This window comes from Spizellomyces punctatus, assembly GCF_000182565.1.
Source record: "Spizellomyces punctatus DAOM BR117 chromosome Unknown supercont1.13, whole genome shotgun sequence".
In the NCBI taxonomy this organism is placed as follows: domain Eukaryota; kingdom Fungi; phylum Chytridiomycota; class Chytridiomycetes; order Spizellomycetales; family Spizellomycetaceae; genus Spizellomyces; species Spizellomyces punctatus.
In genome coordinates, this window is record NW_015971549.1 from 256,318 (window position 1) to 270,975 (window position 14,658).

The 14,658-nt window shown below is 46.7% G+C and overlaps 4 protein-coding genes across 5 annotated transcripts; 1 reads left to right on the forward strand and 3 right to left on the reverse strand.

Annotated features, from left to right (window-relative positions):
• Positions 1-2,293: 2,293 nt before the first annotated feature.
• On the reverse strand, positions 2,294-3,793 carry SPPG_06816. Of its 2 annotated transcripts, none has more exons than XM_016755011.1 (4): positions 3,549-3,793; positions 3,291-3,472; positions 2,896-3,208; positions 2,294-2,828 (listed from the first exon to the last, which is right to left on the reverse strand). In XM_016755011.1, exons 1-4 carry the CDS (start codon positions 3,618-3,620, stop codon positions 2,397-2,399), a joined length of 999 nt encoding a protein of 332 aa, XP_016605859.1. In that variant the 5' UTR covers positions 3,621-3,793; the 3' UTR covers positions 2,294-2,396. The 2 variants fall into 2 exon arrangements, with proteins under 2 accessions (XP_016605859.1, XP_016605860.1); XM_016755012.1 differs by having other exon boundaries at positions 2,896-3,232.
• A 2,125-nt stretch (positions 3,794-5,918) lies between these two features.
• On the forward strand, positions 5,919-8,496 carry SPPG_06817 (uncharacterized protein). Its single transcript, XM_016755013.1, has 3 exons — positions 5,919-6,116; positions 6,193-8,074; positions 8,130-8,496. Exons 2-3 carry the CDS (start codon positions 6,470-6,472, stop codon positions 8,493-8,495), a joined length of 1,971 nt encoding a protein of 656 aa, XP_016605861.1. The 5' UTR covers positions 5,919-6,116; positions 6,193-6,469; the 3' UTR covers position 8,496.
• Positions 8,497-10,218: 1,722 nt separating this feature from the next.
• SPPG_06818 (uncharacterized protein) lies at positions 10,219-11,790 on the reverse strand (the record flags this gene model as incomplete). The annotated part of the gene is made up of 1 exon (XM_016755014.1): positions 10,219-11,790. The coding sequence occupies one exon, from the start codon at positions 11,788-11,790 to the stop codon at positions 10,219-10,221; it is 1,572 nt and encodes a 523-aa protein (XP_016605862.1).
• Positions 11,791-12,256: 466 nt separating this feature from the next.
• On the reverse strand, positions 12,257-14,296 carry SPPG_06819 (uncharacterized protein; the record flags this gene model as incomplete). The annotated part of the gene is made up of 2 exons (XM_016755015.1): positions 12,257-12,318; positions 12,391-14,296. The coding sequence occupies 2 exons, from the start codon at positions 14,294-14,296 to the stop codon at positions 12,257-12,259; spliced, it is 1,968 nt and encodes a 655-aa protein (XP_016605863.1).
• Between the last annotated feature and the right edge of the window lie 362 nt (positions 14,297-14,658).

Genomic DNA, 14,658 nt, shown 5'->3' on the forward strand with positions numbered 1-14,658 from the left:
ATTCAGAGCATACCGAATGTGCTAGTTAACTTGCAAGATTTGGAAGTTTTGGATTTAGAAGGCAACCAGGATATCCCATCACAACTTCCGACTGCGTTTAGAGAAGGGGAAGCTAGCGGTACTTCGTGGTGAGCCAGACTTTTCGCCCACGGACGTGCTAAATGAGGAGAGCTCTGCTGCAGAGAGTGAGGCAGTGGACGGAGAATCCGAATGGCCCGTTGAGGCCATTGTGGCAGAAAGAACCTATAAGGGAAAAAGAGAGTACCTTGTCAAATGATTAGGCCGACGGGAAAGTCCTCTTAGAAGATACCCGCTGTGTGGAGGCCGTTGCCGTGGTCGAAAGGTTACAGCTTGATCAACTGTAGCAGAATAGGCAATTCGAAGTACTTAGAGAAGCCGAAGAGCTTAGATAGACCTTAGAGTCTGACATTGTACTGGTAGTGCGCAGCTGGCTGAGGTCAAATGCATTAGTAAATGGCGCTATGAAAGGAAAGCGCTGCCCACAATGTGGGAATAAGGCCAGTTACTGGAGTTACCAGTCTGGTATAGCCTGTGTGGCATAAGCAGAGGAAAGGGAAAGCGTCTACGACGCCGCGGATGCTGAGAATCATCCGGAAGTGTCTGAACGATGGACAAACTAAGAAACGAAGCAGAGAGTGCAAGAGAACAGCGATATATTCAAAGATTACTGCCAAACACGATACATTCACTACAGAAAGTTTTCACTGGCATGAAAGTTCGCTGCTCGAATCGGTCCGCCCCATATGTTACGAATCGCGTTCATCCACAGGTTAGCCACCGCTCCTGTAATTTGAGCACCAATGGTAGAGTGAAACCGGATGTGAATCGAAGCAATAGGTACATTGGGAAACATGGTTTTGAGTGCAATCCATATTGGTACCTGTCCAGCGCCGGCAACAAAAACCTCCAAGGCTACATGGACCCCCAATTCTACTACGGCTGGATATACAATCAAAGGAAACATACTGTCATTCAACTCGCCAAGATAGATTCCCATGAGGCTTGTTAAGGTTGGCGGAATTGAATGATGGCCAGCGTAGCTTGGAAGTTCCGAGGCCCTGCAGTGAAACGTAAAACCAGATGAGATAGTTGGGCATACCTGCTATGGTCACGAGGAGCGCGTTCAGGTGGATGACCGAGGGAGATGGAATTGTAGGCCAGTGTGGTAAAACGAGCTTCGTGATCGTAGCCATGCCGTATGTAATCCATCGCGTCATCTGTTGGATTGGGCCTGTGCGAATGCTGAAGGATGGGAACTCCAGAGTGGAAAGAGCCGTCGCGGGGTACATGGTATTGGGCGCACCCACGTTCATATCGGCTGGCACCTCGGCTAAAACGCGCATATCAACTATGAAATGCGTGAACAATTGAAAAATATACCTTAGTGATGCCGCACGATAGCTCGAGGGCGTAAAACCACAATCATTGAACCTGGCGCCGATCGGGTGGAACCTGCTCGCCATGATTATCGCATCGGAAGGGGAGTTGTGATTGTCTGTCATCAGGTAGAAAGAACGAAGGCTAACCCGCCGATGCGTATTCTCCCGATCAATTGTCGATACGCCAGGTGGTAATGGAGGAACGTATCCCAGTGGACGAGGCGATAAGACGTTTATCCCGTAATTCCTTTGGATTCTCTCGATTATGTCCTTGATAAGGTGTGCCGAATCTGTCCCAGGCGGTAACGGCATGACCAACGAAACTAGAAATTCTGTGTTCCACGCACGGAAAATTGTCGTGTCCTTGATGGGCGATACTTCCGCATACCTATTGATCTCAGATGGGTCAGCTAAACGATGGATCGTGGCATGGACTTGTATCTCTTCCCGCCAGAACCGTCCACGATCCAAAGACGGCCCGACAGGTCTTGCTGCGACTTAACCCAGAGAATATGAGCTCGCCAATGGACACTAGTGAATTCTTTTGTTCCTCCAGAGGAGGCTGTTCGTTAATGGCCAGGAGAAGCTCGTTAGGGAGAGAAGACAACATTGCCATATTGGTTGGTGATGAGCTCGTCTTTTGACGCTAACACACAAAGAGAAAGGTTTTCAATGCTTTAGATGAGCGATGCTGCCTACCAGATTGATAACTACGACAAAGCTAGACAAGCTCCGACCGCCAAAAGGTGATAGCCTTCCGAATAGAACGTAACCTTCCCAACTGCGATCCATCATGTATTTCATCTATTGGTAGACTTGCTCATTGACATTGTAATTTTGACCTTGCAATCACTAGTCCTTCTTGTCTGCCTCAATTTGCTGAGTACTAATTGGGAACAATCGTTCAAGAAATATCAGATTTTCAATATTAATTTCACAAGGGAATTTAAATCAATTGTTACAAGACTAAGAACTAATCCAGTTCGCTGGTGAATATCAGAGCAATGCAACAACCCCGGCTTTACCCTCAGTATTGCTAACGCCCGTTGCTGATGCTGGTATGTCGCTGGAAGTCGGTGAATGTACGCTTCCACGTGCACCGGCTTTGGCTGTATCACTACGGACAGGTGTCTTTGCTTCCAAATCCTCAGAGCGAAGAAAAAGTTTCTTTATAAGCCAGAACATTGCGTTTTGGTAAATGCTTTCTGGAACGGGACGCTGTGATGCAGTCTCTGGATCCACCAGGTGAGCATCTGGCTGCGCGAACTTCCGATGGGATGTACCAGGACTCGGTACAGTAGTAATTGACTGCGTTTCCAGACACTTGTATTTTAGGTAGTGAGTTTGGACCAAGTGCTTGCGGAGGGATTTCCGTGCGTGCTCAACGGTCGGGTCCAAAAGAAGAAAAACGGTAGCGTTCATTGTGCCCTGTGTGTTTAAAGGTGTTCATTAGGATTTTTTAATGATTGATAACTGTGTTTTGCGGAACAGTTACCTGTAATGAGGCAAAAATGCAAGCCAAGTAAGCCATCCAGACTGAAGTAAATGTCCCATAGTTCCCCCCAAGAAGCAAATAAATATCCAAAATGATGTTCCAGGATTGGGCAAGCAAGGGTACAACGCAGTACCAACTGATACGGGAAACAGCTCTGTTAACGAGCTGCTCCTTCTTACGTGATTTCTTGCTTTTTTTAGCACTTGCGAGTGTGGATGTGATACGGTTGGGTAGCTCGAGCATCTGCTTTTGATTCTGGTACAGCACGTACCAAAACAGAAAAGTAGCGATGGAGCATAGGACGCAAACTAAGCTGATCCAGAAGTACAAGAAGCCCCTGGTCATTGAACCAACTATATGAGATTTGTGTGCGATACATGCGTATTAGAACTTACCATTCAGAGCCAAATGCGTTCGTTAAATCATCAGGCGGTCCTTTAAACCAGCACTCTTCACCGTTGAAACCTAATCTTTTTGTAGCTACGCCAATGATCGGTAGCAAGATGGCAACGGACGCTGATCCAATGTAATACATTCTTTCGTAAATAGGAGTTACACCGAATTTGACAACAAACACCTATTAGACCACATAACGATAATAGAATACAGATATTAGCCAGGTAAATTAACCAGTTTACACTGCACACACCTACCAAGAATATATTCAGCGCTATCGCCGCAGACATGAAGACCGATGCCAAATTGCCGGCAACAACAAAGTACATCACCGAGATACATTCAGCACCGTCAGCGAATGTCGAAAAATTCGAGCCGATCCATGCACATTCATAAACGATATCTGCGATCGCGATAAATGCCACCAAACGAAGTGACACGCGATTTGACTATCGTTCACAAAGGAATGTAAATGCTTTTGTTACAGTTTCGTCTGCTTGCGCAATGCTTACCAGGGTTGGGAGGTAGCGCCGCATTAGAGCAAAGACAAGAAGGGTTGCAAGGGACATTGCGATTGAAAATGCCGCCTAATGTCACATTAGCTTATGCAAAACCACCGTGGAAGAAGGTCATCACTCACTAGGGCCGTGGAGACAGGTGGCAACTTGTCCCAATCTGACGCATATGGATCATCCTCCCACGTGTAGTCACCTCCTCCAGTGCCGTCTGTAATGTTTGTATCAGTACTGTCGTCCATTCTGTGCCAGGCACTAGAAAACACCGGAGGAGGCAATTTTTATAAAGAGATTTTATATGTTGGACTAACTATTACATTAGACGGAGGTAAGTGGCGAATTGGAAAACAATACCTTGTCGAAATCGGGATACGACATGGAAAAATAAGGGCGTGTGCGTAAGGTGAGCATATGCAAAGAATAGTTACAAGAATAACTAGTGTCCCCCATCGCAACAAATCAAAGCATGGATCGCTATTGTAGAAACCTCTGGAATTGACGAAACTCCGTGGATTTTTATTCCATAAGGGTGTGCAAGGAGACAACCCTAATATTGTTTGTCAGCATAGAAGCTTTAGCGAGGTATTTGGTTCAACATACGGGTTTGATCCCCCGCCTAGTACAAACCGTTTGGGATCTGCAAACTGCACAGTAAGCCACAGTAAAGTCGAACAGCGATGCTAGATTGCTAAGTTCCGTCCTTAATTTTCTATAAGGAAGCGGTCTTACGACCAGGTTGAAGAGTGTATTATCCGAGAGTGACACCAGTTTTGGCGATTACTTGGATAGATATGTGGTTGCCCTGATTTGGAGTTCCTTTATGCAATATTCTTCAATTCATTGGCAAGATGACATCCGTCCAGTGAAGGAGATTGATGCAAAGAACCGTAGACAAAACTATTATCAAATACACGTTGTCCACCAACTTTCTCCCTTACACTTTGTGGCGCTTTGTAATCGGTGTTTGTGTTGAAACCTTGGCACACATTAATATAGATCTACTGACACTCGATATTTACATGATCTCTATGTCCCACGATAGTTTGGATTACATGAACTATTTGGGGGCCGTACTGAGCACGTAAGCTGAGTTACAGCTCGGATCCAACGGCGGGAGAATAATAATTGTATTTCTCAGTTTACAGGATCTGAATCCAACCCCACTTTTTACCAATGAAATCCCCTGATTCGTCGTGGCCTACCGAGGATTCCCCAATTGAGTTGAATGTCCTGTTAATATCCCACCAGAACTGATACGCTGAGTTGCCGTCGTTAACGGGGATGTCCACCAGAAAATATGCTTCGAGGGGGAGACTTGATATTTCGTATGAATGCTGCTTTCCAGTCAAAACTTTGCGAGGATGGATTGACGTCCTATTGCCGTCTTTATGGCTACTTCCAGCCGTTAGAAAGTGTGTGTGTGTGTGTGTGTGTGTGTGTGCGTGGAGAGAGCTTATCCATTGACCGTTTGTGATGTGCAAAATGCGGTCGACAAATGGAACAGGGGAACATAGTAAACGGATTTGCAACGCCCAACGGTTTCTGTGGTGAATAAAACATTGTCCTGTTCAAAAAGGGCAGTTGGGGAAGCCCCGAAACGCATCAATAAGAACAGAACGATAAGCCATGGTCCATGTGCCTTTACCCCTCTTTTTGACCGCACGGCAAAAGTGCCAAGCGGCTCGGATTCTTGAGCGGCTATCCCCAAATGGACTGTCCCAAATGGACTGTCCTTGTCATTCAAAATGCCGCTAAAGGAAAACCGCCAGAAAAAAATGGGTGCCTCTCTTTTACGCAAAAGGAGGCGGAACAGCCCCCCATATATCAACATTTTTACTGGAAATGGATAATATACGGCATTTTGGGCACACTTTCAACACTTGAACACTAACACATTGCTTGTAAACAAACCCTGTAGTAAACTTACCCAGTACTAAATCCCCCCCCCCATTGAGGAATGCGGAGAGTAAAATGTCCGCAATAACAAAAAAAGAAAAAAAAGAAATCCCCCTCCCATAGGAAATTGAAACGCTGGGTGTTGTTTTACAGTTGCTTTTGAAAATGTCACACTTTGTAAGAGTCGCGTTTCACACTTTCAACTCTTTTTCAACGTGCAACTTGCAACATTCCTTCTTCTTCTTGTTGCCCTTCCTTCCTTCCCTTGCCCTTCCTTGTTAACATACTCACAATAAAAGAGTAATAAAATTGAAACTTTTCACCCTTGTTTGACCGTTCGGACACAACGCAAGAGATAAATCCCCCTGTGATGAGTGACCGTGTTTCTCATTAGGCAATGGGACTCTTTTGTTGGTTTGTAGGCTTGTCTCCTTCTTTTGCATTCTTTAACGCTCAGCACATCTTACTTTCCACTCTTGTTCTGGGACAGCTGCAACGATTAGGTCGTGACTCCCTTCTGCTGTTTCTTTGGACAAGCTGCTTTTGTAACAGCGTAAAGAGGCAATCTCACACTCGAGTCATTCTGCCACACTTTTTTTTTTTTTTTTCCTTTTGGACTCTCTCTCAACATAAACTTGTCACTCTACCGTCACTCTTTTTTTCCGCGCTTTCGACTTTTTACCGTATATACGCTGTCTTGTCTGTTCGGTGTGTGTGTGTGTGTCGTAACGCACACAAACTAGACGACTCTATTTTCAGAGGGACACATGGTTGCCCTCACAGACATGGCATCTCTCCAACATGGACTCTTGAGTTCGACAGAACATGCATCTCCTCCTTCTCAACAACAACAACAACAAGATTCGCAGGGCGAGGCTGAGAGCGACTTGTCCCACGGACGTGGCCGAAGAAACTCGCTGTCAAATCCGCTTCCCTACAACCCAGATCTCTTGGATGTTTTCAACTTTCATGGCGCATTGAGACCACGGCGACCCTCCTTCTCTGGCACACTGTCCTTGGGGGGAATCGACCTCATCCCTCCCTCGAGCATGAGTGAAGGTGACTCTATTCTCAACCTAGAGTCTCAATTCTGCAAGGACTTTGAGTGCTGCGGTAACCAGTTCCCGAGTCTGCATGAGCTGTTGGCCCACTATGAGACAGCTCACGTGCACGTCAAGGACTTTGGAGGGAGCGAGCTGCTACCCGGGACCCACACGACAGGACCCTACGGTGGACTGGTTGGCGTCGGAAAGCTTGAGCCGATCCGAGAGGAAGATAGCGACTCGTCTAGTGGTGGTGCATCGTCGGTCATGATGAAAATTGATGAATCCACAGGGTCCCTTTCAACATCCACATCACCGTCACCGGCTCCTGCTTCTTGTACCTCAGATGCGTTTCCGTCACCAGCTCCATCCCATGGATCCCTATCAACAATTGTAGACGGAGGAGTTGGACACATTCAGGAAGGCATCCGACACTTGCACCTCGACCACGACCCTTACTTTTCCCAATACACCCGTGTCGCCAATTTGCACCAGCAACACCTGGAGCACCAACAAGGTGTATTTCTCACTCCAGCAGCAAAGCGAGCTCGTGCACCGTCACTTGTCGCCGCGAATCCACCTGACGACAGCAAAAAAGTTCGTGGAATGGCGCAGTATACGGACATGGATAAAGCATCTTCGACTGCAAATTCCGTCAACCCGTCTGCGGGCAGTCTGGTTGATGGTGCAAATAGCAGTGTCGACAGCAAGAATGCACCACTTCACGACTACGTGAATGGAATACACATGCCAGTGACACCGCCGATGGAATTCTCGGCACAGTCGATCCACTCACGCCAAGGACAATCGGAACAGACGTCAACTCACCAGCACCCTCAAAACTCTCCTCCGATGCAACACATATCACCACACATGTCACCAGCGCTCCTTCATGCACAGCTTCAATATGATCCGTCGCAGCAACAAGGCACTCACCATCAGGCCATGTCTCCTCATGTGGCGTTTCTAGAGTCTGCTGCCGCACAACATCATACGCACTCACCCATACCCCAATCACCTCAACCGAACCTTCCGCCCCACATCCGTACGTTTATTCGCCAAAACTCACCCGGCCCCGGTCAAATGACCTACCGCGCCAGTACACCCGGCATGCTCCCACCTGAGCATCCGCATTTCTCTGTTCCTACTCCACCGCCGCGCCCATCGAGCACGCCAGCCATGTTGCCCGTTGGAATCTATCCTGTCCAGGGACCACCGGGATATGTAGACAGCGACGGCGGCTCACCAGGCATTCTGGATGACTTTGGCGGTGTGTCCGGCCAAGGAGGTAGTAAGAGGTACAAGTGTCCCAAACCTTTTTGTAGCAAGGTAAGCTAAACAATGACTTTTATGTTTTTTTTACGGCTGCTGACCCCGTCATTAGGTATACAAAAACTCTAATGGCCTCAAGTACCACTTGGAACATGGCAACTGCGAGCTTGACTATGCATCCGCAGACATGGACGGTCGTATTGCACCCGCGCAACCGCAAGAAGCAATGTCCTATCACGCTCCTACCGGCTATCCCTACTACAGCCTCCCTCTCATGGGCTACAGCATGAACATGCAAATGGTGAATGGACTACCCATGACAGATATCAAGATTGCCCTACGGCCCTACTGGTGCCGCGTACCTGGATGCGGCAAAAAGTACAAGAATCTGAATGGACTAAAGTACCATGCCAAAGTAACGCACCCCGACATGGATTTCAAGAATGAGGTCAAGGGACATACGAGCATGAGTTTGTGAAGGGGTTGGTCGACATACGAGCATGAGTTTGTGAAGGGGTTGGTCGACATACGACTTGATGATTGCATAATTTGTACGAGACGAAACAAAAGCCGATTGTCTCGATTTTCCTTTTTTTTTTTTTTTCTTTGCTCCTTTCGGGATTCCCCTCCTCCTTTCTTCTTGTTGTTTTTCCCCCCACAAATGGTACGTTCAAGAACGTGATAGAAAGGGTTAAAAGTAGAATTTACGAACCGTGTATTTTGCCATAGAAAAACAGTTTTGCTCTGTATTTTACAGCGGGCAAAGCTGGCATATAGTTTTCTTTTTTTGTTTTATGTTTTTTCCTCCCCTCTCTCTACCGTAGACAACGTATAGTTATAGTTTTGCCTTGTTTTTTTCTGTTTCTGGTCCTTTATGTAGTATTATTTTCGTTTGTTTAAAACTTTCTACTAAATACATACATTTTCTTTACTATCCGCTATTCTATTCCATTTGCAAAAAAACGGGGCACTGATCAACATGCACAAATAATACACTTCTACTACGCTATACTATGACTGCAAACAAAAAAAAAAAAATAAAACTGGTCTTGTCTAAAAAGAAATTACATGACTACACACTCATCACATACTCCACCACCTTTACTCGACCCCCACAGATCCTCTTTTTCTTTACGGGCTGCTACGTGATGGGGAAGGAATGGGTCGGGTGTACTTGTCGTAAAATAGACGAGACTAGAGTAATAATGGGAAATGAATACATCCAAAGCATTACGAGATTTTTGTTATGTTGAAAGTGGATACCATACCTTTGAGAAGCCTCAGAAACGGGAATACGATGCAAAGAAAGTTGAGATTTAAGTTGACTCGTCTGTGCGAGGAGTTTTGCGAGTTTCTTTTCAGAGGGTGTCATGATTCTCGTTCCGTTGTTTTTCGAGTGTCCAATTTCAATATTGGTATATATATATATATATATATATATATAAGCGTATGTATTTGTTGCGTGTGTGGGCTCGGCGTTGTTCCTACTCCAGTGTTTTTGGATCCCGCCCAAAACAATACCAAATCAACTGTTTTTCGACCAAACAAAATGTTTGAAATGCCAGTGTCCAACGGATGGGGAATCGAATCTCTTTCCAACAGTACCGCCAACCAGTCCAAACTGAAATGTCAAACGAATAGTTTTTATCAACCTATATGTTGATGCAATGCGTTAATAAAAATGAATGGAAAGGGTTTAAACAACTCTTGTAGACTGCTAGACTAGACCGATACACACAACACCATCCTGCATGGCCAAAACAAAACTCACACACACATCTCACCTTTATCAAAAAACACCATCACTCGTTCAAGCCAACACACACACAAAACGCAACAATCAACAAGTTCAACAATCCTCGCTTGCAGTTTTACACAACCCCCACGCAAACAACAAAGTAGAACTGGCTCAACCAGGTGAGGTTGCAAAAAGGATCACAAAAAGCGGCCCGCGAGTGACTCATTGCTGTAATGAGTTACATAATCGAGGTGCCGATCGACTATGGCGTATGTGGCGCATGTGGCGCGTGTTGACAGCATATACTTTTTGTCAATTAATACGGGCTTATAAAATGGGTTTCCTCTTGCTAATACCCAGATTCAACTTGGTCGAGGCGGTATCTTGCAAATGCAACACGACGGCTGTTGTTTTTAAAATCTTTAATATTCAACCATGGAACCGTGAAGGGAAATTCAGCTTTCTAGAGCAGTCCACCCAACAAAGCCTCAAACCATTCCGCATTTTTGATAGTATCCTTGAATGGCACCCCACTCTCATCCTCACCCACCCCTGGACACCCCTTCTTTTTCCAAGCCACCAAAACTTTTTTACACTCTGACTCTTTATCTGCCCATGACAAGACAATGGCCAACCGTAGCAAGACAGGTCCAATGACTTGGTTGTCATCACAAAGCGTGATGGTTCGTCTGTAGTACTTTTCGGCGTTTAATGCGAGTGTGATTTGGTCTTTTGGGATGTACAGTGGGATTCGAATCAAATGGGTGTCGCCCAGGGTTTTGGCGATATTGGCGTTGGTTGGGGTAATGGTATATGCGTCAGTGTAGGCTGTTGTAGCGGCGGCATAGAGTGTCCGCATTTGAGTGAGAGCGTCATTTGCAGGTGTTGGTAATGACGATCCAGAAGCGGAACTTGTTGCCGATGCCAAAGAGGAGAGCATGTTTTCTGAACCGTTCATCGTCTTGATGGCATCTGACCATGATACCAGTACATCTCCTTTACAACATAACGCCTCAACATTCTTTTTATCGGTTGACAGTACCCCATCCAGTTTCTTGAGCGCCTCTTCATAACAAGATGTTTCCAGTCGCCGATACTGTTCTAAAACACTATCCGCTCGGGCGGCAAAGATTTCTGCACCGCGGATACCAAATTCGGCCGTATATGCAGATACATCCTTGACATCAATAGTCGAAGCGTATTTAGATAAGAGAGTCTGACCATGCGAGAGTTTTTCCAATGATTTTTCGTAATAAGCAGTTGATTCCGGATCCGATAGTTCTTTGAATAGTAACGTAAGAGTTTGGATGTGAGCATTTAATGTATCCAAAAGAGTGCTTAATGTCGTTGAATCCACTTTAGTAACCATCTCGTAGTCGTCTTCTCCTTGTCGTTCCTCGTGCTTTTCCTCTTGATCCTCTTCAACCGTACTCTCCTCATGAGAATGCGCAGTACACACTTGACCCTCTAATTCTACTTCCTTTTCCTTTCCTTTCTCATCACCCCCCTCCCTACTCCTTTCCCACTCACCAACCTGCGTACAAAACACCTTATCCAAAACACAATCAGCTTCCACCAACCCCCGTACACCCTCTGACACATCCCCAACACCTTCCTCAAGAACAACCTCAGCAAATCCTCGTAAGGCCTGTGAGAGATTAAACAAACAATCCACATTCCCATCTTGGGCGCCTTGCCGCAGTTTTTCTATGGATTCTTGTAAGAGATTTTTGCGGTCCTCGGGTACCGGTGCCGGATCCGTGAATTCAGATAAAAGTAGTAATATTCTACCCCAATTGTAAAGGACTTGCATATCACTAGGAACAAGTCGGTGGGCTTGTGCGTACATTTCCGTTGCACGGGTATAAAAGCGGTGGGCTTTAATCCCAGAGACATAGCGGTCGCCTTTATCTTCAAGAGACAGAGCTTCGTCTAGGAATTCTTCAAATGTGCTTGGCTCCGGTGGAGGTTTGGCTGCCTTTGTCTTTTTTGGAAAACGATGAGCAGCCTTTGAATCCTTTTTTGCAGGCGCCATCTTCTTTGGAACTAGAATTGTTTAAAAACACTTTTGGTTGTCGTCGTCGCAGTGTTCTTTTTTCGTCTCAAACCGACTAAGCACGACTAAGCACGCCGATCGTGTAATCGTCGGGCCCCAAGCTCGTTATCGAGTTTATTACAAGTATTTTGGATTCAATAGCTTTAAGCACACACAAAATAATGATATCTACAAGTGCTGTTGCTTCTCATTAAACAAAAAACTCTACAATAAATCACAAAAAGAAAAAAAAATAAAACCAAATTCACCAAACAGGATGTTTCCGTCCGTACTCTATAAAAAACTGTAGGCGTCAATCCTATCTTCTATCTGATCACATCCATCCTCTCTGAGCCAGCTCAGGAAGCTAAAAAAGAGAGAGACAAAAAAAAAAAATATATAACTTAGATATATCACGCAAAAAAAGGGGAGATCTATGTTTTCTTGAATGGGGGCTTCATGACCGTCAGAATGGAAAGGGACTCTGTGTTTGATTTTGATGCTGGTGGAGATCATAGATTGTTACATCTGTACAATGAAAGAAATAATAAATCAGCAATGTTCCAGGTTCTGAACTCTTTGAAAGCTGCATTTACCCACCTTCGCCAAAGGGCACGGGATTCTTCATTACACCATCACTCGATACTTTCCACATGGGCTGCACGTCGCTGATCGGTTGGTACTCTGTTTCATCAGGTAAAATGGGAAGCTCAGGTGGGTACATTGACGGTTGAGATAGCGTCGTTGGCCCAGTAGTAGCAGAGTAAGGTGTGGGTGATTGGAGCGACAAATTCGGTCTAGTCAGTCTAGAATCAGAAATACTCCTAGGGCGAATGACAGAAACAGTCGACGGAGTGGTTGGTGGAGGAGGCGTGTTTGGCGTCATGACTGTAGAGTTTGGCGATGATAACGGGGGTGGTGACATGAGTTTGGTGGCCGAATCATCCGGAATAGATGGAGGCATGGGATGATGGCCAATCAGTCCTCCCAAAGATTGCGGTTTCGAAAGGTCGATACCCATCATGCTCTGATGAAACATTTGCAGTTGCCGTAATTGCATCATTTGACGCACTTGATGGTAAAGCGGGTGGCGAGGATCATCTTCGGGCTTCAGCTTGCCTTCCTTGCGCATCCCTATCAACTTGATTTCGTCCTGCAGTCTCTGAACGAGAACCGCTTTTTTGCCTGACGAAGGAAGACCACGCTCTCTAAGCATGTCTTTGAGCTCAGCAACCGTGATATCGTCAAAATCAGTGCTGAGAAGGGCAGCATCAAGTTTAGCATACTGCTGCTGTTGAGTAAGCTGGTTCTGATCCTTTCGAGGATGGGCGGGAGGAATAGGAATAAGCAGCGTAGGGCTGGATTTTGCTTTGGGAGGAAAGCTCCCCGTCGAAGGGGATGCTATGGCTGCCGGTGGTGCGACATTGGACATTGCGGGGCTCGATGATGCAAAGTGAAGTGGTTGCGGGGACGGGCACAATGGGGAAGTAACCAGGCCGCCAATGAGAGGTTTCGGGGACGCACTCCGGTTCACAGGAGAGTGTAATGCGGTGCTGATCGCAACGGGAGAATGCGAGTTACCCTTGCCTCGGAATCCAGCCATGTCCCGATTGGACATTCTGGCCGCCATAGAATGTGGTGATTTTAGTGTGTACGGTGCATGATGCTCATGTCGTTTAGGAACATTGATGCCGAGCGCTGCGGGCTTCTTGTTGATTACCGGAGACCGCGTCATGTTTGTGGGAGATGAAAAAGGTGCTCGTAGTCCTGATGAGTGCCTTGGCTCCTTTCCTCCAAGGTCGTGCATGTGTGGCTGGCCCCATGATCCTGGAATAGTATTGGCACGCGGCCTCCGTCCAGCAGGCATTGTCCCAGATGGTGGCGGTACTGCCATCATTCCAGTTGCCGAGTCGTCCATCGACGTGCCAGACATATGGGCAGGGACAAAGCAGTGGTTCACTGGCGGGCTGCGGAGTCCAGAAGCCATAGACGACGAAGCTGCAAAGTGCTCGGCCATGTTGTAAGGAGAGGTAAGAGTCAATCGCTGAGGAGGTGCCTGTGCTGGGTGTGCACCCATTGATATTGATCGGTTACGGACGTGTTGGACTTGAGGGGATGACGGCCGCATAAGATGCATATCATCCATTGAAAGCTGTGCGGTGGCAGTTCCAAGGGCCTCCATGCTGCAAGGAGCTCCACCCATGTTTCCAGATACTCCCCAGTTGGGAGCCAGGTGAGGATGGCTATTCTGATGGTGCGGCCTGACCAACGTGTCGTCCGTCTGCTGAGTAACCATAGCTGCCCACTCTGCGTCAGACATGATCAAAAGGTCCGAGACCGACATGTTGTTTTGATCGGACATGTTGGACGATATCGACCCAACCGATACCGAATGCAAGTCTGTCATTGAGGTTGTCGCCGACTCGCCGTCGTTGCCCAGAGGTGTCGGTCGAAAACAACCCATCGCTGGATGGTTGTCCGTAGCGTAAAGAGCCGAGTGTTCCATCGTCAGGATACGTTAAGAACCTCTACGAGAACCCCAACTGAGCGAGAACGTGGGGGACTTTTTTGAAAAAGGGTATGAGTGGGCCGCTTTGGGTGAAAAGATGTTGCTGGGGAACAGGCGAGCGCGGGATAAACGTCCGGATAGAGGAATTAAAAAAAAAAAAAGAAAGGGGGGCCCCAGCAGAATCGGTTCAGGGCACTATTTTCAGGGCAACAAATCCAGGCTATAAAACAAGGTCACTAACTAGAGCGCATTAAAGGCACGAGGAAGATCCTACGCACACACACACGTACACACACACACAGCAACAACAAGACGAGGCAAGAGCACCGAGGAGGGAGGAAGGCGAGCAGGAGCTGGGG

Excerpts from the sequence above, each read along its gene's own strand:
- SPPG_06816 (XM_016755012.1), bottom strand. The coding sequence starts at position 3,620 with ATGTACTTTGTTGTTGCCGGCAATTTGGCATCGGTCTTCATGTCTGCG. Across the intron at positions 3,473-3,548 it reads TAGCGCTGAATATATTCTTG|GTGTTTGTTGTCAAATTCGG; the intron begins GTAGGTGTGTGC and ends GTGGTCTAATAG. Across the intron at positions 3,233-3,290 it reads AACGCATTTGGCTCTGAATG|GGGCTTCTTGTACTTCTGGA; the intron begins GTAAGTTCTAAT and ends TTCAATGACCAG.
- SPPG_06817 (XM_016755013.1), top strand. The coding sequence starts at position 6,470 with ATGGTTGCCCTCACAGACATGGCATCTCTCCAACATGGACTCTTGAGT. Across the intron at positions 8,075-8,129 it reads CCAAACCTTTTTGTAGCAAG|GTATACAAAAACTCTAATGG; the intron begins GTAAGCTAAACA and ends CCCCGTCATTAG.